Source organism: Rattus norvegicus, chromosome 3 (genome assembly GCF_021556685.1).
Source record: "Rattus norvegicus strain SHRSP/BbbUtx chromosome 3, alternate assembly SHRSP_T2T, whole genome shotgun sequence".
Lineage (NCBI taxonomy): Eukaryota > Metazoa > Chordata > Mammalia > Rodentia > Muridae > Rattus > Rattus norvegicus.
Window position 1 is genome coordinate 106823233 of NC_141536.1, and position 22226 is coordinate 106845458.

Here is a 22226-nt window from a genome sequence, read left to right on the forward strand (position 1 = left end):
ATATTTCGTCAATGGAGAACTCATGCGTGGCTATTTAGCTACCAGATCAACTGAGATAAAGTCCATGATTTGATCACTAACCTCATCTGAGTCCAGCAAGGCCGGAAGTGCTCTGCAGAGAAACATAATATTAAATAAGGTCACAAACTTTTCGTGAAGGACACTAGAATAACTAATAAAACTTAAAAGCTTTTTTTTTTTTTTTTACAACTTAGCTAAGATTTGTACCTCTTTTAAGATAAAAGCAAATAAAAATAATCAGAATTATTCAAGTTATAAAGAAAGAATAAAACATATTCTACAGAGTGGCAGGGTCAATGTCTCATTAACATTATAACTCCAAGAAGAAATTTAGAAATTTAAAAAGAACTAGCCTATGGATTTTAGGCTGACCTAGAGCTAAATCTTTCTTTTTTTTTTTTTTTTTGGTTCTTTTTTTCGGAGCTGGGGACCGAACCCAGGGCCTTGCGCTTCCTAGGCAAGCGCTCTACCACTGAGCTAAATCCCCAGCCCCGAGCTAAATCTTTCTAAATAGAAATATCATTCAAATGAGTAGTCCCAATTATTTTTGTTTTTGTGTTACTCCTAATATATAAAGCATTCCTTGATATTCTATATTCTCACTAGATTTCTCCTCAGTTTACCTACTGAAAACAATAATAAAGTAACACTAATACTGAAATATGATTCTTAAGGTAATAATTCAAAAACTTACACATCAGTCACGGAAGAAGGAACATTTTCTTCTACCCACTTCAAATCATCTTCCTGCTGAGAACATATAAATACCAGTTATTACTAAAACATTCCAATAGATAACATATCTCAAGAATAGATCTGAATTCATTAGACCTTTATTTTCTTAGCAAACTTTTGTTATCCTACATAGCACACATATATAACAAATGAGGCTGATAGGAAATTCTATTAAACTCTTTTCTTCAAATACCTTTGACTAACATCTCCCTAGTATCCCATTAGTGTTAATTTATAAATGTTACAGTTTTCTCTTAACTTGGCTAGTTCCCAAATAATCGAGACTGGACTGTTTTATTTATTTAACAGCTTTATGGCACAACTGACCAGTATTAATCTATTTGAATCCTCTAACCAAATCTAGCTCTCTTCCAGCCTTAATTCCCGAGATAACTTGCATTCTATAGCTTTCTCTGTTCCCTAGATCATTTCCCCTCCCTTCCTCTCATTCATTGGCTGATCAGCTCTTTATTGACCAATCAGGGAATAATTGGAAAGCAATGTTTACACAACATTGAGATAGAAGATTATCAGAATAAGGACTGCAACCAGATATGGGGGCACAGAACTCAACATTTGAATAACACAAGAATGATTTTTACATAGTGCACAGTAACATTGTGCCTACAAATCCCTGTTCCAACTACCACTCAGTCTTTTCCTGTAACTTCAACATTATTACTTCACAAATTGTTTTTCTGGGCTTTGGCTTATTTAACAAACTGTGTTCTAGTTCACCAGTTCCTTAGAGTGTCAGGATTTCCTTCTATTTTAAGAATAAATGGTATTTGACTGGGCATTTACACACTTAATTAAGTGATCCACTGAATGAAACATGTTTGTTCTTAAGACAGTGTTTCTCTGTGTAGCCCTGGTTGGCTGGCCTTGAACTCAGAGATCTGCCTGCCTCTCACTGGGTGCTGGGATTAAGGCACAAGCATACAGCAGGTTCAGTGAGTGAATCTTAACTGATTCACTCTTGAGGCTGCAACAACTAGCCTGGAAACACAGGCATCCTTTCAGCACAGACCTATGACTGCATGGCCAAAAGCAGGATTACGAGGTCACAGAGTAAGTAAGTAGCTTTACTTTGATTTTTCAGGAATTCTCCACACTAACCTACATTCAGCAGAGCACAGAAGTGACAGCTCACTGTGGTTTTACTTTGCATTTCTTGATTATCTGTGGTGAGCATTTTAAAAACGTACATTTGTAATGTCTTCCTGTGAGGATTTCTATTTAATGCCTTTGCCCCCTTTTAATCAGCATGTTTTCCTGCTACTTATTTTAAGTTCCTTATACACGTTAGCCATGTTGTCTCTCACTCTGGGGTTGTGCACTCACTCCTGTTGACTGTTTGCTCTACCATACAGCAGCTTTTTGGTTTGAGGTAACTCTGTGTGATGACTGTCTTAATGATTTTGAGGCCTGGATTGCTTGATACAAATGTAAACATCTCTTTATGCAGCCCAGTATGATGTAGTGTCTCTCTGGTTTTCTTCTTTGAGTTTTACGGTTTCAGGCCTTACATTTAAGACCTTAATCAGCAACCTACAAATTCACCCCATTAATGGTACTGGGGATTAAAATTGAACCTAGGACCTCATTCATATGAGGCTGGTACTCTACAACTGAACTATATTCCTACAACCTCTAATTCATTTAGAATAGAATTCCAGTTTCTTCAACACTACTGATTAAAAAACAAAACATTTTCCTTTTCCTATTATATGTCCTTAGTACCTCTGTCAAAATTCAGGTGACCAGAAGTGTGCAAGTTTACCCTTTGGGCTCTCTACTACGGTCCACTGGTTCACCATACGGTTTTGATTACAATGGCTCTATAGGTTGTTTTTATTTGTCCTGTAAGTTATACCTGGGACTCATACATGTTGAACATATTCTACTGTGAACTATAGCGCTAGCGCCCTGTGGAACATTCTGTGTACATGTAAGTATCTATGTGTTCATGTATGTGCAGGTATGTATGAGTATCTGTGCACTCAGGCCAGATAGCAACGTTTGTCTTTCTCATTCTTCACCTTTTTAAAAAAATTATATTTATTCATTTATAGTTGTCTGAAACAACTGGGGGGAGCTAGTTCTCTCTACTAAAACTCAGGTCATCGGGCTTGGCAACACAGCCTTTAATCACTGAGCCATCTGACACACACCTTACTTTCTGAGACAAGTTTTCTCACTGAATCTGGAGTACACTGATTAGCTAGACAGGCTGACCAGCAAACACTAAAGACGTTCCTATCTCCACCTCCCAAACCTGGGCTACACATGGTACCTGGGCATTCGATGCTAGGCCTGGCTCTCTGTGCTCAGGCCCCTATGCTTACACAGAGATGCTCTACCCACAGAGCAGAGCCACCTTCTCAGTCCCACATTCTGAAGCCCAATTAGTGTGATATCTTCAGCTTTGGTCTTTTCTCAAGAACACTTCAACTACTTAGGTGTTTTGCTTTTACTTTTGCGGTTTCTTACAAATACTGCAGTTGCTTTTTAAAAAGGAGATTATGAAATATGTCACTGGAATTTTGCTAGTGATAACAATAACTGCTTTCAGGTAAGTATGGGTGTTATAAAGGTAAATGTAGGCTAGCAAGATGGCTGCTATCAAGCCTGAAGACCTGGATTCAATCCCTAGAACTCACATGGTAGCAAGAGAGAATCAACTCGTGAGAGTTGTTGTCTGACCTGCACACAGGCATCGCACATATCCTACTCCACTCATACCCACATGCAGAAAAACAGAAATGTAGTATGTACGAAAATTATCACTAAGGCCTAATTCACTGCCATCTTGGGTTCCACTGCAGGCCACAGACCAGGACAAGATCACAAAGGAAGGAAAGCGCCCCACTTACTGTTTTGTTTGCTTTACTATTCCCATTTGGTTCCTGCTTGGTACTTCTCATTTTCATTCCTTCTGCAAAAAGAAAGGAAAAACAACCCCCACATAGATTGGTGAACTCTCCTCACACAGCAACAAAAGCAACAACATATTCAGAGATTTAAACTTACTACCTGAATTATGCATCAGATGCTTCCCTACCCTAACCTTTGTAATAAAAAGTTCAAAGCAATTTGTTTCACTTCTACAAGGAACCTGGACATTTAATGTAGAAGTATCACTCAGTTTCTCACGGTTCACCGAAAACCTTGTTACTCTCTTCATCCTAACTTTTCCAAATGAAGAACTCATGGTTTTTTTCTTTTTTGTTTTTTTCTTTGAAAAAAATACTGAGAGCACTAATCAGAACAGTGAGTTTTCCTTCTGCAAAGCTCACCAAAGCTTTCCTTCAACATTGGTTCCTTCTGCTCATCCTCTTCATCTTCCTCTGACAATGGTGAGAAGGCAAATCTGACAAAAGAGAGAATAGAAGGGAGTTCACCAGGGAACAGCCTCTCTTGGAGTATCACAGAACATACACTGAAACTGCAATGTTTCTTCCCCTTTACAAAGTTCTTACAAGCCTGTATCATCAACTAAGTGGCAGGACAGCATGAGCCACAGACTACCTGAGACTTTAGACAAGTTACCTAACTTCCTCATGTGCAAATAGAGACAAGAAAACAATAGTCAAAGCACTCAATACTTTCTGAAAAGTATAGTCAAGCAGGGTGAGCAGCACAGAGCTGTAATCCAGCACTAGGGAGGCTGAGGCTAAATTGTGAGGGGATCTCCATGCCTTCAGAAGGTTCTTATTTTTGTTGTTTTGTTTTTTTTTTTTTTTTGAGACAGAGTTTCTCTGTGTAGCCCTGGGTATAACTGGAACTCACTCTGTAGATCATGCTGGCCTTGAACTCAGAGATCTTCATGTCCCTGCCTCTTGAGTACTGGTTTTAAAGGTGTATGCCAGCACCACTCAACCAGGAGGTCCTTGCTTGGTAGGAATATCTTTGTTTCCTTTGGGTTCTAACAGTATGGTCTGTATAAGGGGGGGGTGGGGGTGCGGGCCATGTCATATGAGAACTAATGTCCATATTAGTTCTGACCAGAAAATGGAAACTAAAGGTATTAGCCTGACCACCAGGAAGGATGTTAAGTGTAAGGTTAGCCACACAGCTGTATGTAATTGAGCCCCAACAGAATCTCTGGGTTCAGGTTTCCCAGGCTGGTAAGACTCTGCAGTCATGTACTTTACCAAAAGAAAGTAGCACTGCTGGGGATATTGCAGAGACACCTAGAAGCTTTGGTTTGGTTCCCTCCAGACTCAGCACCCTACTTGCTTTTCTTGGCTTATGATAGCTTTTATTCTTTCTCTGAAATAAACAGCAAACAAGAGCCTAATGTCTGTAGTGACCTTTGTTTGTCCATCTAGTAAATTACTAAACCTGTGAAGGAAGGCAGGTTTGCATTTAGCAATAAGTTTGCAGTGAGCAGGAGACTGGTCACAGTCTTGTCTAGGCTCTTCTTCCAGACTCTGGAGCTTGACTTTCTTTGGTTATAAGTAGAAATAGTTCTTTGCTATTGCAGGATCGTATGTGGGTGTTTGTTTCAGGGTATGGAATGAGAGAGCAGATGCTAACTAATAAATGAATAAAATACCTATGATTTAGAAAACTGTGAAGTGAAGGAGGCAGAGTGTGGGGTGCTGTTTAACAGTTTCCTCAAAGAATAAAACATTCTAACCTGCAGGGAAGTTAAACAGGAAGGCAAACAACACAAAATAGCTTCTACAAGTTCCTGAAACCAAACAGATTCACTAAAACCCTTGCAGAGTAAGCAATAAAACTTGAGAGTTCTTCTCAGAGGTGGAAAGCTGAGTTCCAAAAAAGATTCAGCCAGGCTGCAAAGACTCTCAGACAAGGCAAGGAAGGTACAATGGTTCTGAGAGCAGACCAGCTGCCTGGAAGAAGAAACACCAGCCAGGCTGCCTGGAAGAGGGTGAGAGCAACTGAGGCACATGCAAAGGACACTCTTCAACCTGTTGGGCTATGCAGTGTGCTCCAGGTCCCCAGCTTTGTGAGCTGTCACCCAGGCTGGGGTGCATTTTGGTGATGCAGCTGTCTTTGAAGTCATTCCTGCTCCCATAAGTGACCCCTCATCCATATTCCATTAAGTAACCCCAATAAAGCTCACTCGGTTTGGTAGTACCCATACTTTAGTCTGTTGTTCCCTCCCTATCTGGGGTGGGTAGACGAGTTTTCCAAGGGAAAATTTTTTCACACAATAGAACAGGGGAGAACAGGACAAGGGGATATTAGAGTACATCATTGATGTACAGGGCATTATTATACCTTTATCTTAAGTTTAATTCTCATATATAACACCATTAACATAACTAAGCAATTACCACAGAGTCATAAAGAATGCAGGGAAAAGAAAGGGAAAAAAGCAGGACAGTAATGGGAAAACTTTTAAAGACAGAGGAAAGGAAACCTTTAAACCTAATTACAGCTAATGAGTAACAAACTGAGGACAGATATAACAGGGGCTCCCAAAGCTGTACATTCCTCCCTACCAATACTTTTTCAGCTCGCTTTTATTTTCTTTCATAGCTTTTCTCTATTACTTGGCTTTTTACCTAGTGAATACACAGTAAGAGCATACTTTTAAAACACAGCAAAGCCATTTTCACCTGTCTTCTTTTCCAGTTTTTATTTGCATATCTGATAATTAAGTTCTTACTCTCCCCTTTTTTGGTTATGTGATTTAACATAAGCTCTTAATCATCTAAATATAAGAGGAGAAAAAAGAAAAAAAGAACCAAAAAAAAAAAGAGGGGAAAAAAAGAATGGGAACAGAGGTGTGGGTGCTGATAAAGATGGGGTAGCTCCTATCCAGGACTTGTCTGCACTGAACAAATACCATTACATGATGACCTTAACTCCAGAGTCATTCCAGACTTTCATTTCACCCTATCGGCACCGTAAGCTAGACAAGGCCTACAGAGAGATTCTCAATTATTTTCTCCTATTATTTACCTAAACCAATTTAGTAGGCCAGAGCATGACGAACAGCTCTGGCAGGCCTTCCCTCCTCCTTGCTAACACCTTTAGATTACATTCCTACTGCTAGTAACCAAGTTCTAGTCCCTTATTTGACCACCTCCTCCCCTGAAGCTGACTACCAAGGTCTGGCTATCAAATACTGAAGTCCAGCAATCAAAGCCCCCTTGTGGCTACCCTAATTAATCTGTCCAATCAAAAACCCCTACCCTGACATGGGGTTTCCTTTTACCTTTATATACCACCATTTTCCTATGGGGCACATCTGCCTCTTCTCTATACAGACACAGTTCTTAGGACAAATATCCTTGCCCCTTCTCTGTTCCCACATCCTCTAATCTTCTGCCTTTGTCTTTCATTCCCTGACCTGTGTCCCTCTGTACTGAGAACTTGGTCTTGGGATGTCTTGTTAACTGAAGAGCTAAGGAGTATCTGCCATGTCCACTGTGCAGCACTGAGAGCGTCCCTAACACACCACCCTATCTGACTGACAGAGGGGTCACCTGGGAGTCCTGACAGCTTCCCTAACACACCACCCCTATCTGACTGACAGGGGGGTCACCTGGGAGCAGAATAAGTAAAAAGAGCCCAAGTACCTCTGGTTATTTGCTGATGGTCGCCAGAGAATCATGATGACAAAGAGGATCATGGAAAACAGCAATCTCCAAATGGCATCATCTACCCACAGCTCCCGCCAGTCCTGCAGTAAGAGGGAAATGCATAACACTTTATGTATATACTATCACCATTCACAACCCCTTGGCATAGAACAAAAATTTACACACTGAAGCTATGTTTACTAAAAGCTACTATGCTAGATACCTGGCAAGTACTGGGGCTATCAACTTGGAAAAAAAAATTGTTTCTCACTTTGTCATACTTACTATGCACCAGCAAGCTGCACAGAGTACCTATCAAAGTGTCACAGCTCCCAGAATTCTTAGGGACAGTAACATTTGGATGCTAATTTTTAAATTATAACATATATGAGAAACTAGGCTGGCCTCTAACTCAGATATCTGCCTGTCTTTGAGTCCTAAGTGCTGAGAATAAAGGTGTGCACCACTACACCCAGTTTAGGCTAAATTTCTAATCCCCCTGCTGGGATTAAAACTGTGTGCCATCGTGCCTGGTCCTACTGCCAATTTTCTGTCATTTGTTGTTTACCAGTGTGACCAAAAGAGAGCACTGCCTATCTCCACAGAGATCCTATAGACCACAGCCTCTGTCTAGATGCAAAGAACAAGGCTTTACTCAGATTAGCATCACTCATACATGGTGTTCAGTACTTCGTGAGATCCTGGATTAAGGCAAGCTTGCAATATGAGAGGCTGTGGCTACCATCCACAGAATTCTTTTCTATGATAAGCAGGTCATATAAAACATACCAGTGAGGGCTGGGGTATGGCTTAGTGGCAAAGCTCCTGCCTAGAATACAAAGGGGCCTGGGTTCAGTCCCTAAGACCAATAAATAACAAGCCAGTATATCACACATATGACAGCACAGACTGCTTAGGAGCAGAAGCCTGGCCCTAAACCCTTATACCTTCTAAGAATCATGGACTACCATATAATCAACATGCTCAAACTCATAACTGCACATATTTATAACTTACCGACTGGCAAGTCACTATTCTGAATTTCATGGTCGTCCAGATGATGAACACTATAGATGCTAGCAGGAAATGAAAAACCTGGTCAGAACATGAATGGCAATTTACACCCAAATTACATTCACTGATCTTGAACAAACTCAATTCCATATTTCTGACCCAAAACACTATTATCACTTAGTTATTTTCAATATAAATTTATAAACGCCTACCATCAGTAAGGCCCATAATATTACTTACTGCCAACATTTTCTGTAAATACAGTTTTGCAATCATTCTGACTTTATGATCTGGCTGCTTCAATAACCCTAGGAATTAGAACAACAGCTAATAGAATTTTGATAATGTTTTCCCAATATTATCAAAGAAATTTTTTCCTTCTCGAACTCATTTTTTGAGGAAGTACCTCTCACTGAAATTGGAGCTCTCTGACTGGGTAGACTCGTAGTTCATTGATTTGGGAAGACTGACTGACGCGCGGGCTCCAGGGACTCTGGATTTCCACCACTGCTGGCTTTTTACGTTGCTCCTGAGGCTCTGAACTAAGATCTTCATGCTTGTGTGGCAGTACTTATCTATGAAGCCACCTTCCAACCCCATGCCTGGCTTTCACATGAGGAAGAGGGATCCAAACTTCCCTTACACTTATACAGCAAGCATTGCAGAACCATCTCCCCTACTCCTAATCTTTTTTTAAAAAGATCATAAATATTTTAAAGTACTTGAACTTTGACTGCTTTCCTTGAGTGAAAAACAAGACTTTCTCTAACTACCAATGGCCCTCTCAGGCTAAGGATTTCTGTTCTGGTTTAGCAGTTAAGAGCACTGGCTGCTTTTCCAGAGAACCCAGGTTCAGTTGCTAATACCCAACGGTTTACAACTGTCCATAACTCCAGTTACAGGGGATCTGATTCCCTTTTCTGGCTCTGCATCAGGTACAGATGTGGTGCTCAGACACATGCAGGCAAAACACCATACAAATAAAAAATGAAGATAATTTCTGTTCTAAAGGAAACCACAGGATCATATTGCAACATTTAAACATTCTAAACTTACCTGCCACTGCCAAGATAAGCGTATTGGTGAAATGTCGGTACAGAGAGAGCTTTACGATGTTCCTCCGAAGTTTTAATAGCTTCATGGTTTGAGTCAAGCTAATGAATATGTGTTTGCAAGTCAAGGAATTAAACATTCAAAAGAGGAAGTAACTTAGTCCCCGGGTTGAGGATCTAGGATCTGACTTGTAAAGTTACAGATCTCATAGACTTATAGCTCTGATTTTCACTTATTCTCACAGACACTGCAACCTCACCATGACTTGAGAAAATAATCACTTCAATAAGACAGAAAAAATTACAGAATGAGGATGAGAATGAAGAAATAAGAGGAAAAGTAGACGGAAACAAGGAAAGTATAGGCTTGCTAGAAGAACTGTAAAATATGAAAACAATGGAAATGATAAAGTGAGCAATGTGCACGGGGCAGGTTAACACCACTTCTGTGTAAGTGGGTATTCCTGTCCTCCTCTGTCCCAGCTAATCCACTGTAGCTAGTCACAATCACATGTGCCCACAGCTGCCCAGAGTCCCCAAGTAGCACCAGAAGCTGCCCACACTACTGTGAACTAAGTAAGAGGACCCAACAACTGTCTGAGGATCCCAGGCCAGTTAGCTACCAAAGCAGTGAGGTTTCATTTTAAGAACTTTACTCCCAACTAGGAGCACCCACGGAAAGACAAAAGGGAAGTAATGACTACCACAGATGACACCTGCTCTCAAGCCAAGTGTCAGAGGGGCAGACAAGAAAATGAAGGCACTGGGGCTGAGACAGCTCGGCTGCAGAGATGCTTGCCACCCAGCAACCCAGCCTGACAAGCTGAGCTCCAACCCCAGAAGCCACAAGAGGTGAAGGAGAGAACTTCTAGGAAGGCATCCTCTAACCTTCACGTGTGCACTGTGGTGTGCATTCCCCACTTCAAACACAATTTTAAAAATGAAATATAAAGGGCCCGAGAGCCGGGTCAGCAGTTAGGACTACATACTGCTCTTGCAGACAGCCAGGCTTAGGATGCCCAGCACTCACATCAAGTAGCTCACAATGGCTGGCGACTCCAAATCAAGGGGCTCCAGACCTCTTCTGGCCTCTGCAGGTAACGTACTCATGTGCACAATGTATACATATACACACAACTGAAATTTAAATCTTGAAGATGAAATAAGGTTACGAAAACTGAAGGGAGCTAGGCTCCTCCTGCCTGTCAGAGCTCTTCCTGATTTCTAAGCCCACCTTATCCTTCCCTCTCAAGTACTCAAGAATCACAGTACTTGATTCTCAGGCCTTTTTGCTATATGGCAATCTACTCAAATTTGCAAAATAATACTTTTGTTCATATTGTGCTTTTTTTCCCCTTTGGAAACAGGATTTCTCTGTGTATCCCTGGCTGTTCTGGAGCTCACTCTGTAGTCCAGGCTGGCTAGAGATCCACCTGCCTCTCCCCCAAACTCCCCCACAAGTGCTGGGATTAAAGGCACGCACTGCCATCACCCCACTCACTGTTCCTACAACCATCACAACCTATCAGGACAAAACTGCTGCACGACTGCACCTGTACACACACATACATAAAGACAAACCAACTTTAAAATGTCCGTACAAGATAAACTCCAAAAACCTGAACCCAAGAGGTCAACTCCCTACTGCACAAATGTTTAAGGAACAGGAATAGAAACTTGTTTATCTGCTGTCATTTTGTGACTGAATCAACATTTGTTTTGAAGAGTGATAGGCAAGTTCTATGTGAAAGAACAAACTCACCCTTCAGGGGCTGAAACCTGCCTTTTTAGTAATGAGACAGACAGGATCAATCCTCTTAAATAATTCCAAAACATATCTTAGGGATCAAATTCTTTTCACAGGCATCAGAGAATTTCATAATTGGAAAGAGCAGGATCAGAGCTGCCAAAGATTCTAATACAAAGAACAAAGCCAAAATCAAGGTCCATTTTAAAAAGAGAAGGCAGAAGTTTTTATCTTGTGCTTAGCAACCCAAATTCTGTGATTTTAAGAATGACAATACAAAAACAAACAGAAGTGCTTACCTGAGCCCTCAGGCCATTCACATATAAAACAAACCATTTCCCAGACCAAGGAGCAATCAACAGAAAGATTAATGGAAGCCCATCTCCAAGGGGAGAAAATGAATGGCCGTCAAACAAGCCAATGAGAAGGATATCCACCAGCACAGGGCAGTGTCTAGGAAAGCCAAGGGTATAAAGGCCAAGGAAGCAAGATCAGTCTGGGCCTGCAGACAAAGAAAAAGAGGATGAAAACAGACGAACAGAGCAGGAGGAGAGACCAGCACATGGTTCTGCATTTACACAGTCAGCGGGAATGGGTCTGCATCTGAACCTGAGAAAAGCACAAGGGCTAGCACTTGGTAATACTCCTCCCTTCCTACATCTGCAGATGGCATGCAGCTATAAATGATTCACACAAACTCAAAACTGCTACAGAATGCTACCATAGTGTTCCTATGTGAGAATACCGTAAAAAAGCCCTCGTGTTTATGACCCTATCCCATCTTGATTTCCTACTATTATTTAGACTAAAATCTTAAAAAAAATATCTCTCACATTTTAAATAATTATCAAATCACTAACATACTAAGAATTATTGATTCTCAGAGTAACATAATGAAATGTTAACTAATAATAGTTTACTCTAAAATTAAGTGACCTTTCTGCAAAACAACATTCTTAGTTTCTATAAATTTGTATCTAAGAGGTTTTGTATATAATTCTAACAACCCAATCACCAGAGAATTATTAAAGGATATCCATAAAATAATACAGGCATCAATTGCAGAGAGGGCCAGGCTTACTATCAGAGCCAATGAGTAAGAAAAATACTACAGTAATGGTAGAGGAGAGAGAGTGAATTGACAAGAGGGTTAGAGTTGCTAAATGTCTAAAGAGACTATACTCAGAGGACAGGGCATGGGACAGTGTGGTTTGCAAAACAAATTACCATCAGAAGCATCGTATGGAAGGGGAACTATCGAGAAACTAAAGGCGCTCAGTTTCACTAAGGGCAAAGCCAAGTGTACAGAACTTGGCATGTGGGTTATGACAATTTGAGTTTTTTTTTAACAAATGAAATAACTGAAATGGCCCAGGAAGCCCACCTCTTCCCTGGCAATGGACTGTGTGAAACTTAGTTGCACTTAAGTTTTTAAACCTTAAGTTCTGGACAAATAGAGAACACTGTTAGGGGAGCTAGTAAATGGGGGTAAAAAAACCAAATACTTACCAATCTGGGGGTAATGGAAAGAGGACATTCATTACAGCTTATATACTAAATTTACCAAGCTCTAATAGATGAGATTAGAAAATCTTAGATGAGCATCCCTATTTCAAAACTCCAAGCCCAGGACAATGCAAAAAGTTTTCAGATTTTGCATTTTTTTTTTCTTTTTTTGGTTCTTTTTTTTTCGGAGCTGGGGACAGAACCCAGGGCCTTGCGCTTCCTAGGCAAGCGCTCTACCACTGAGCTAAATCCCCAGCCCCCAGATTTTGTATTTTAGGATGTTGAATTTTTAGATTAAAGGATGCTCAACCAAAAGGGCCTATGCAAACATTCTAAAATCAAAAAAACTCTGAAATGTGAAACACTCCTGGTCTCTTCACACTTCACTCAAGAAAAGGAGGCTCAACCTGATATGGAAAGTCAGACCCTGTGGGCCACAAGAGCACACACTCACTGATTCAAGATAGAAATATGACTCTGACCACAAAAACTCAGACTAAGAAAAAATAAGTCATTCATTCATTCTAAGCAATACTGACCCCTGTAACTCTGAGGACTCCTTCCATGCCAGAGAATAAAAGATAAAGTGCCCCTGCCACCACAACCTTGTGAAGAGTGACTCCAAGGCGAGGCCTAAAATGGAAGCAAAGAGACAATGGAGCGATTACAGAAGCAGCAACACCAGAAACATACTAAGAAATGGCACCAGAGGCAAAGAGAACAGAGCACCAACTCAGAAATAACATGCTCCCGGAAGGAAAAAAAAACCACTCCCGACTGTCTGTTATAAAAGAGGACAAGGGATACAAGAACTCAAGATCTGGTCCTTTGTTACCATAACATACACACACACACACACACACACACACACACACACACACACACACACACAGATATTCACATACATTCATTCACACACATTCACATACACACCCACACATTTACTCACACATACACACATTCAGACACATATACCCACACTCACAAATACACGCACACACTCATACACACACATATACATACATTCACACACATATACACACTCATACACACACACATTCACACATACACGAAATTGGAAACATTCAACAGTATAAAAACCCCCAATAAAAAAGCCCATCGTCTAGTTTTAACAACAACCAATCTATGCCTAGTTTTACCCCATGCACATCACTCATTTTCCAACCTTTCACACTATCTAGAGAAAAAATATAAACAATGTAACTATTTGTGTATGTTTTTAAAAGACAAGGACTTAAAAAACAAACAAACAACCCATGCAATTAGTGAGATGGTTCAGCAGATAACTTGCTGCGAAGCCTGCTAATCTGAATTTAATCCCCAGAATCCACATGGATGAAGAAAACCAAGTCCCACAGATTGCCCTCCATACATGCTCTTGTAAGTACAACATCTATCACATATAGAAGGCATTTAAATATTTAAATTAAACTCTTATTCTACTTAAGTGTCTACTTAAGTGGACTATCCCTCTCCTGGTGTCTAACTCAAGAGATAGCCCCCCAATTGTTCTTGCTATGGTCATTAACTCTTCATTAATTAAATCAATAGTTAATTCTCAATCCTCTTACCCAACCTATCTGATCATTAGATTCTATTAAGCACTCCTAGGAACACAGTCTTCAGTTTGCCTCTTGCCTTCAACCATTACTCAGTGTCTTCTGCTACTCTACTTCATGTCCCTGACATTTAAGTAACAGAATATACCCAAACACCAGTCTTTGACCCTTTCTCCAGACTCACTTCCTTGGTTAACCATGTGCAGTCATGATTGAAGTAACACTGACATCTTGGTAACTACCAAACTTCTTCCTTGGTCCTGGCCTCACCCCACTGGTTATCTAGCCAAGCTCCTAATGTTGCCACTGTGCCAAGCCAATTCCTTGATCTTCCTGGACTAAGGAAATGGCAATTCTTTCCTGCCCTGTGAGCATACCAGAAGTGGGCTTCATCCCTAGTTCCTCTTCTCTTTCACATCCCACAGGTGACCATCATGAAACTCCACTGTTCCACCTTTGAAGCATGCACAGTATCCAATCACACCTCAGGATCTTCTCTACGTGGACGGACAGCACCTTGATTTACTCTAATCTCTGCTTAGATGTCATTAGTGAAGTTTCCTGGGCCATCCTATTTACAGCTCCAAGTTCCAACTCCAGCCTGGCATCCCTCAGACTCTTTCCTGTGAACTACAGTACCTCTCACTGATACAGTAGAGAGTTAACTCATTTACTTCAATGTCGTCTGTGTTCTCTTCCTCCAAGCGTAAACCCCAAATCTTCCACTGTACAGCAGGGGCCTACAACAACGAGTGCCTGATATATGGAGGTGCTCCGTATTTTGGTTAGGAAGAATTTGATGAGTACACTGTAGGCAACAATGGGCTATGCAATAACTACAGTACTGCATGTTGCAATCATTTTGTTTGTTTTTTTGTTTTGAGTAGGGTCAATAATTTAACTAAAAAAGTTAAAATTTTTTAAACAATTACAGCAAGAATATTCTTTCCATAAAAAAAAAAAAATCTTGTTTGTGTCATGGAGAATTGCTCAACAGTTCAGAGCACTTGTTTATCTTGCAGAACCTGAGTTTGATTCCCAGTATGTTTAGGGTGGCTCATAACCATATGAAACTCCAGTTCCAGGCACCCTTAAACAAAGACACACAAAGACAGACAGACAGACAAGACATATATACACACACACAAAACACCCATAAACATAAAATAAATAAATATTTTTATAAATATAATTTGCAAAAACATTTCACATGGTCACTGAGTACACTGTACAAGTTTGGTTTTCTGTATTATTTGCTCCACGGCAGTTTTTCTGCAGATGCACTGTGAGTTTTTTGGAAGATAAAAAGTAGCATTTCTCACACTTAAACTAGTACAAAACCTCAGACATTTTTCCTATCTCACAACTACTATTTTCATCAACCTTTTCAGAACTAGCACTGTCTAGTCAGCATGTTTCAATCTAATCAGCATTTTATTCAGAAGCAGATACTCACTTGACTATGCCATATCCCAGACTGACTATGATGACCAGGGTTCGAGCCAATGAGCGTTTTACTGCTGAGAGCAGCTCTGCAAGGACCAAGGCATTCTGGACTATGAGAGAGAAAGAGAAAAACACGCACTATACTCCAGTTTCAACCAAATGCATAACGTAACTCCTAGAATGTAGGTCTCTACCACTTTTCAGAATAATAGTAACAGACCTACTGAAGAGAAAATATCTCTTGTACAATTTCTTTTTTTTTTTTTTCCTTTTCTTTTTTTTCGGAGCTGGGGACCGAACCCAGGGCCTTGCGCTTGCTAGGCAAGCGCTCTACCACTGAGCTAAATCCCCAACCTCTCTTGTACAATTTCTATAAGCACAGCTAATATCACTAGCGAACTAGGTCATGTGCACAACAGTCTAGGTGTGCTTAATTCATCAACTCACCCAACTTCCCTAAAACCTTAGCAGACTATCTTACCCTATACAAAAAATTTCTAGTATGAAGGGAATTTCCCTACTTTTTTTCTTTTTTAAAGATTTATTCTTTTTTTTTTTTTTTATTCTTTTTTTCGGAGCTGGGGACCGAACCCAGGGCCTTGTGCTTGCTAGGCAAGTGCTCTACCACTGAGCTAAATCCCCAACCTCTCTTGTACAATTTCTATAAGCACAGCTAATATCACTAGCGAACTAGGTCATGTGCACAACAGTCTAGGTGTGCTTAATTCATCAACTCACCCAACTTCCCTAAAACCTTAGCAGACTATCTTACCCTATACAAAAAATTTCTAGTATGAAGGGAATTTCCCTACTTTTTTTCTTTTTTAAAGATTTATTCATTTATTATATATAAGTACACTGTAGCTGTCTTCAGATACACCAGAAGAGGGCATCAGATCTCTTTACAGATGGTTGTGAGCCACCATGTGGTTGCTGGGAATTGAACTCAGGACCTCTGGAAGAGTAGTCGGTGCTCTTAACCACTGAGCCATCTCTCCAGCCCTTTTTCTTTTTTCTTTTGCAAACTGAACTACAGCTATACACAGAAAGGCACACACATATATCCAAGTGCATGTGCGTCACTTTTAACTTTACAATTGCAATTTTCAAGTCTCTCCAAAGACCCAGGGAAGACCTTATTAGCATATCTTGCAATAATAATAATAAGTCTGAGAGAAAATTAAAACTATTTCAAAAGCTACCATACCAAATATTTTTTCAATTACCAGTCAATCTTACTAGATCATAAGAACCTTCCCATTTTCTTGGTATTACTGTATTTACCAGGTCTCAGATGCATCCCCAAACATACAGGTGCAGAAATCTACGTGTCTTGAAACCAGGCATCTTACAATTAAGTTGGCTGTGTTCTCTTTCTTAGTGGTGCCTTGGCTATCAACCACAACTGAGTTTTAAGAAATATAATAATCATTCCCTAAAGAGACACTTTCTTGTTTGTGTTTCAACACAATTATTTTTGCATCATACACAATTTTTTTTACTCCTGAAATACATGATTAAAAGGAAAAGTTACAATGACAATGACTCTGCTTTGGCCATTTTAAAAGTAACTGAAAGGCAGACCTATATAGCCAACGCTGACTTGAGAGAAGTTGGTATGCATCTCATCCAGCATCAAAAAATGGCAAATTTGGGGCTGGAGAAACGCATGGTTCAGCAGTTATGAGTTTGTTCTTGCACAGGACTTGAGTTTGCTCCCTAGTACCTACAACTGGGTGACCCAAAACCGCTGCTCTGGTTCCATGGGGAATCTACCTGAACTCTCAGGCCCCAACAGGTACCTGCACTTTTATGTGAATGTAATATACCACCCATACACCCATGTCTAGATCATTTAAAAGTATAAACATTAAAGGAGGGGAAAATTTGGGTCTGCTAAGATGGCTCAGTAGCTAAAGGTCTCTAATGTCAACCTGAGAACCTGAGTTCAATACCCAGGACACACATGGTGAAAGGAGAGACCTGATCACCACAAGTTGTTCTGACATCCACAGGCATGCCATGCACAGAGACCCATACATGTACACAAAATAAATATAATTTTTAAAATAGCACCTTTTAAAACATACCAGATTCTCCTTTGTATCGGATATTCTGAAATTCTGCATAAAACACAGCTTTCTCAAACATTCCAAGAAAGATGACAGCACCAATCCAAAACTGGATTCTCAGGAGATCTCTCCAGTAGCAGGCCGACCATGCCAGCCAGAGAACACCAAATAGCACGTACACAATACACATCACCATGAAAAACTGTTATCCAATAAGGAATGAAATAAAAAGCAGAATTAGGGCCAAGAACAAAATATTCAGATTTATATATAATAAATATAGAAACCTCATTTTCTACCTTCTCTTTGAAAAATAACTGTATATCTAGCATGTAGTAATAATAAATAAGAAAGAATGATCTAGTCTAGATCTAGAATGATGTAGTCTAGAGGCAGACTACAGAAAGACCTGTCCTCAAAAGTGTCTACTCCTTGCACTGACTGGGCCTTTTTACCTCACAGTCCAGTGATAAAGTGAAGGCAATGCAGGCCTGACAAGCTGGGAAACAGAGTCATGACTCAAGGAACACAACTAAAGAGGGAAACCATTAAACAAGGGAAAAGAGAGGAGTCATGGATGCAAGTCTGAAACAAGCCCTCAGCACAGGCTTATGGGCTCCGCACACACACAGAATGAAGATGCTTGCTCTAGTCACTGTGAGTGGGCTCAGAGCTGTGAGCTGGGAGTGGCCACTGAGATTCTCTCCAGGCCACAACAGTCACCAACATTTTCATTTCACAAATAAAGGGGCCCCACAGGGCTACACAAACTCTCTCAAGGTCACTGCCTAGTAAGAAGTTAAGGGCTGGGGAGATGGCTCAGAGGTTAGGACCAATTGTTGCTCTAGTAGAGGACCTGGACTGAGTTTCCTGCGTGCACGTAGGGGCTCACAACCAGTCTTAACTGCAGTTCCAGAGGACCCAATGCCTTTGTCTAATCTCTGCAGGCACTAGGTTCTCACATGGTACACAATCAAACAGGCAAAACACTCACACCCATAATGTAAAATAAGAAAATCTAAGTTAAAAAGTTAACACCAAAACCTCAAGTAACATTTTCTGAATGGCACTGGAATAATCCTTGAATATGATCCTGCTACAAAACAAACAACTTCATGCTAAATTAATTTACTGCCAAGGTTAAAGAGACATGTTGACTTACAATCATCAGTGGGTAGTCTTCAAGAGTGAGGTATTCATAGGGACCCTTTACTTCAACAGTCACTGGAAAAACACAAATCTCTATTAATCTGACAGATTGAGTAATCAAACAAAACCAGTTCATCGCTCACTTTAAACCACTTCAATCATGGGGAAAATGCATTAGATGTAGTAACTTCTGAAAATGGTGAAAAAGCGTGACAGATCATTCATAGTCCAGTCTTTTTGATTATTTGGTTGGTTGGTTTTTTTCAAGACTCAGGTCCTCCTTGTCAACACTTTATAAGCACTTACACACTGACCTCTTCAGCTCTACACTCACATTCTTTTTTTTTTTTTTTTTTTTTCTTTTTTTCGGAGCTGGGGACCGAACCCAGGGCCTTGCGCTCGCTAGGCAAGCGCTCTACCACTGAGCTAAATCCCCAACCTACACTCACATTCTTTAAAGACTAGACTGACTGGCATTGCTTCATGGCCATCCCTGAGCGCCCATCAAGAGCTATTTACGTCCTTTAAATTCAAACACTCTTGAAACACTACTTCTTACAGTGCTTTCCTAATATTCTTGTCTTCTGCCCGTCATTACCATTCCCTATATTTTACTTATTTTTTATGATCTTACAAGATAGATGTCACTTTTAAATGAGGATATTTTTTAAAAACTTAAATTTCATAATGATCTATATAAGTAATATACCCTTCCTAGTAAAATAAGATGTAAAAACAATCTGGCAACTTCCCAATATATAAACAGAATCCTCACTCAAGAATGAAAACCAAAACAAACCCACAAAGAATGCACACAAGTCCAGACAAAGCACAGCTCCATTTATGAAACAGAACTGACCTTTCCCAAAACTTGGTTCCAAACATTTGGCAAAAACCTGACTAAATAAATACCAAAATTTAAGGAACCAAAAAAATGTGTTATCTGCAAGATGAGTCAGAGAAATTTGCCTCATTTATAAGATTAGCTCTTTGAGGCAGTCATGGTAGTCCATGACTGTAGTCCCAGCACCTGGAAGGAAAGGCAGGAGGATCCAGAGCTCTGAGATATCTCAGCTACATACAAAGTTTGAAGCTAGTATGAGCCAAGTTTTTATATTAAATAAAAGTTTGATGGTTGCCAGGTGGTGGTGGAGCACATCTTTAATCCCAGCACTTGGAAGGCAGAGGCAGGTGCATCTCTGAGTCCAAGGCCAGCCTGGTCTTCAGAACAAGTTCCAGGACAGCCAGCACTGCACAGAGAAACCTTGTCTTAAAACAAAAACAAAAACAAAAACCAACAAAAAAAAATTGATGGTTTAAAAACTGTCACCAAAGGAGCTGCATAAATTCTAGAAAGCATTGCTATGCCAAAGTCTGATTTTGCTGGGTTTGGTACACGACTGTAATCCTAGCCTTGGATGTCAGACTCCATCAAATGTTTTAATGAGAAGATGAAAGGAGTCACTGTGGTGGCACGGAATTATACTCTCTGCACTTGGGAGGCTGAGGCAGGAGAATTTGCTGCAAGTTTGAGGCTAACCTACATATAGCTAGACCCTGCCTCAAAAACAAAACAAAACAAGACGTCTGGGCTGGGTACAACACTGCATAGCATATGTGAGGTCCTAGGTCCAATACCAGCACTAGAAAAAAAAGGAAAGAAGAGAACTTTCAGAGAGAATTCTAGACTTTCAGGTGGTATTGTTACTCTAACCATGCCTTAATGTGGTTCCTCTATTTCAAAAAATAGATGTGTAAAAAACACAAAAAAGGAGAAAAAGAAGAAGAAAAAAAAAAAGACAACAAATGTGAAAACAAAACAAGTATTTCCAGGTATCAAAATGGAATGGAGACAGAACAGCGCAGAAGCCACAGCCATGTTGGACTCTGGTCATGAAAACAAGGTATGAGAGTTTACATGTAGATCCTTTGTGATCACTAAAACTAATAAGAGTCAAACAAGAAAAAAGGACCAGAGTCAGGTTTGATGTGTGAAGTGAGCCTCTCTCCTCCCTTGTTATGAACTGACTGAAAATAAATCCAGCAACTGCCCTTCTCTGCCTGTTTGTTTCCTGGTAGAAAAGTATGAACCTAGAGCAGCAGTTCTCGACATGTGGGGTCACACTCTCTTTTGTGGTCAAACGACTCTTCCACAGGGGTCACATATCAGATATCCTGCATATCAGATGTTTACATTACCATTCATAACAGCAGCAAAATTACACTTATGAGGCAGCAATGAAAATAGTTTTATGGTTGGGGTCACCACAAGATGAGGAGCTATATTAATGGGTAGCAGCATTAGGAAGGTTGAAAACCGTATGTTCTGCGTTCCAGAAATTATACCAGGTCACTACCTAATCCACTTAGATCTGCTCTACCCCCATAACACTATAGGGAAAAGAAAAACCCATTTCAAATTGGGAGTTAAGGACTCAACACAAAGATCACAAAAATCTAAAAGCTAGTCAAATAAGAAAGGCCAAGGAGCCAGGTATGGTGGCATAAGCCTTTAGTCCCAGCATTTGGGAGGCACAGGCAGGTGGATCTACATGAGTTCGAGCCAACTTGGTCTACAAAGCGAGTTCCAGGCCATCCAAGACTGCAAACACAGCCCTGTCTCAAAAACAAACAAACAAACAAACAAAAAGACCAAAACAAAAACAAAAACAAAAACAAAAACAAAGGTCAATGAAATAAGTAAAATGGTTGGGAATTTAACAAAGCCAAAAGCTAATCCACTGGGATAAAAACAAAATTCCATGGAGATTTAACAAATTGAAGAAGCCAAAAGCCATATGAAAAGTGTTGTTTATGTAATTCTTGGTTTTCTGTGTATGATATACACACATGTTATGTGTAAGCATGCACACATGTGTGGAGGAGAGAGGGTGACACCAGGCAGCTTCCTCAGTTACTCTCCATATTAATTGTTGAGACAGACTTGGCTCTCACCGGCTACGCTGGTTGGCCAGCAAGCTCCGGGGATCTGTCTCTGCCTCTCCTGTGCTGGGATTACAGAGGTTCACCACTGTGGCCTGATTTTCAGTTGAGAACTAAGAATCCAAACTCAGAACCCTCTGCTAGAGCACCAAGTGCTTTACTGACCGAGCCATCACCCAAACCCATCATTTCTGGGGTTCTATAACAGGGTCTCAAAGATTCCAAGTTGGCCCCCAAATTCACTATGTAGCCAAGGATGGTCTTGAACCCTTTGATCCTCCTGCCTCCACCTCCTGATTGCTGGGGATGCCTAGCAATATTAAAGACTGCAAAAAGAAATAGACAGATACATGTAAAACAATATGATAAAAAAAAACTTGTCAATAAATTTGAAGTCT

The 22226-nt window shown here is 40.3% G+C and overlaps 1 protein-coding gene across 18 annotated transcripts in view; it reads right to left on the bottom strand.

The window, feature by feature from the left end:
- Tmem87a (transmembrane protein 87A) overlaps nt 1-22226 on the bottom strand; it is a 45780-nt gene that overhangs the window by 3276 nt on the left and 20278 nt on the right. For 3 of the 18 annotated variants that reach the window (XM_087653603.1, XM_087653608.1, XM_087653611.1), the window contains 12 exons: nt 18899-18960; nt 17755-17938; nt 15675-15774; nt 13178-13271; nt 11566-11634; nt 9390-9498; nt 8337-8395; nt 7317-7420; nt 4056-4129; nt 3633-3694; nt 716-768; nt 82-112 (listed from right to left, as the gene is read on the bottom strand). In XM_087653603.1, coding sequence (XP_087509729.1) covers nt 82-112; nt 716-768; nt 3633-3694; nt 4056-4129; nt 7317-7420; nt 8337-8395; nt 9390-9498; nt 11566-11634; nt 13178-13271; nt 15675-15774; nt 17755-17938; nt 18899-18960 — 1001 coding nt within the window. 18 annotated transcript variants of the gene reach the window in all.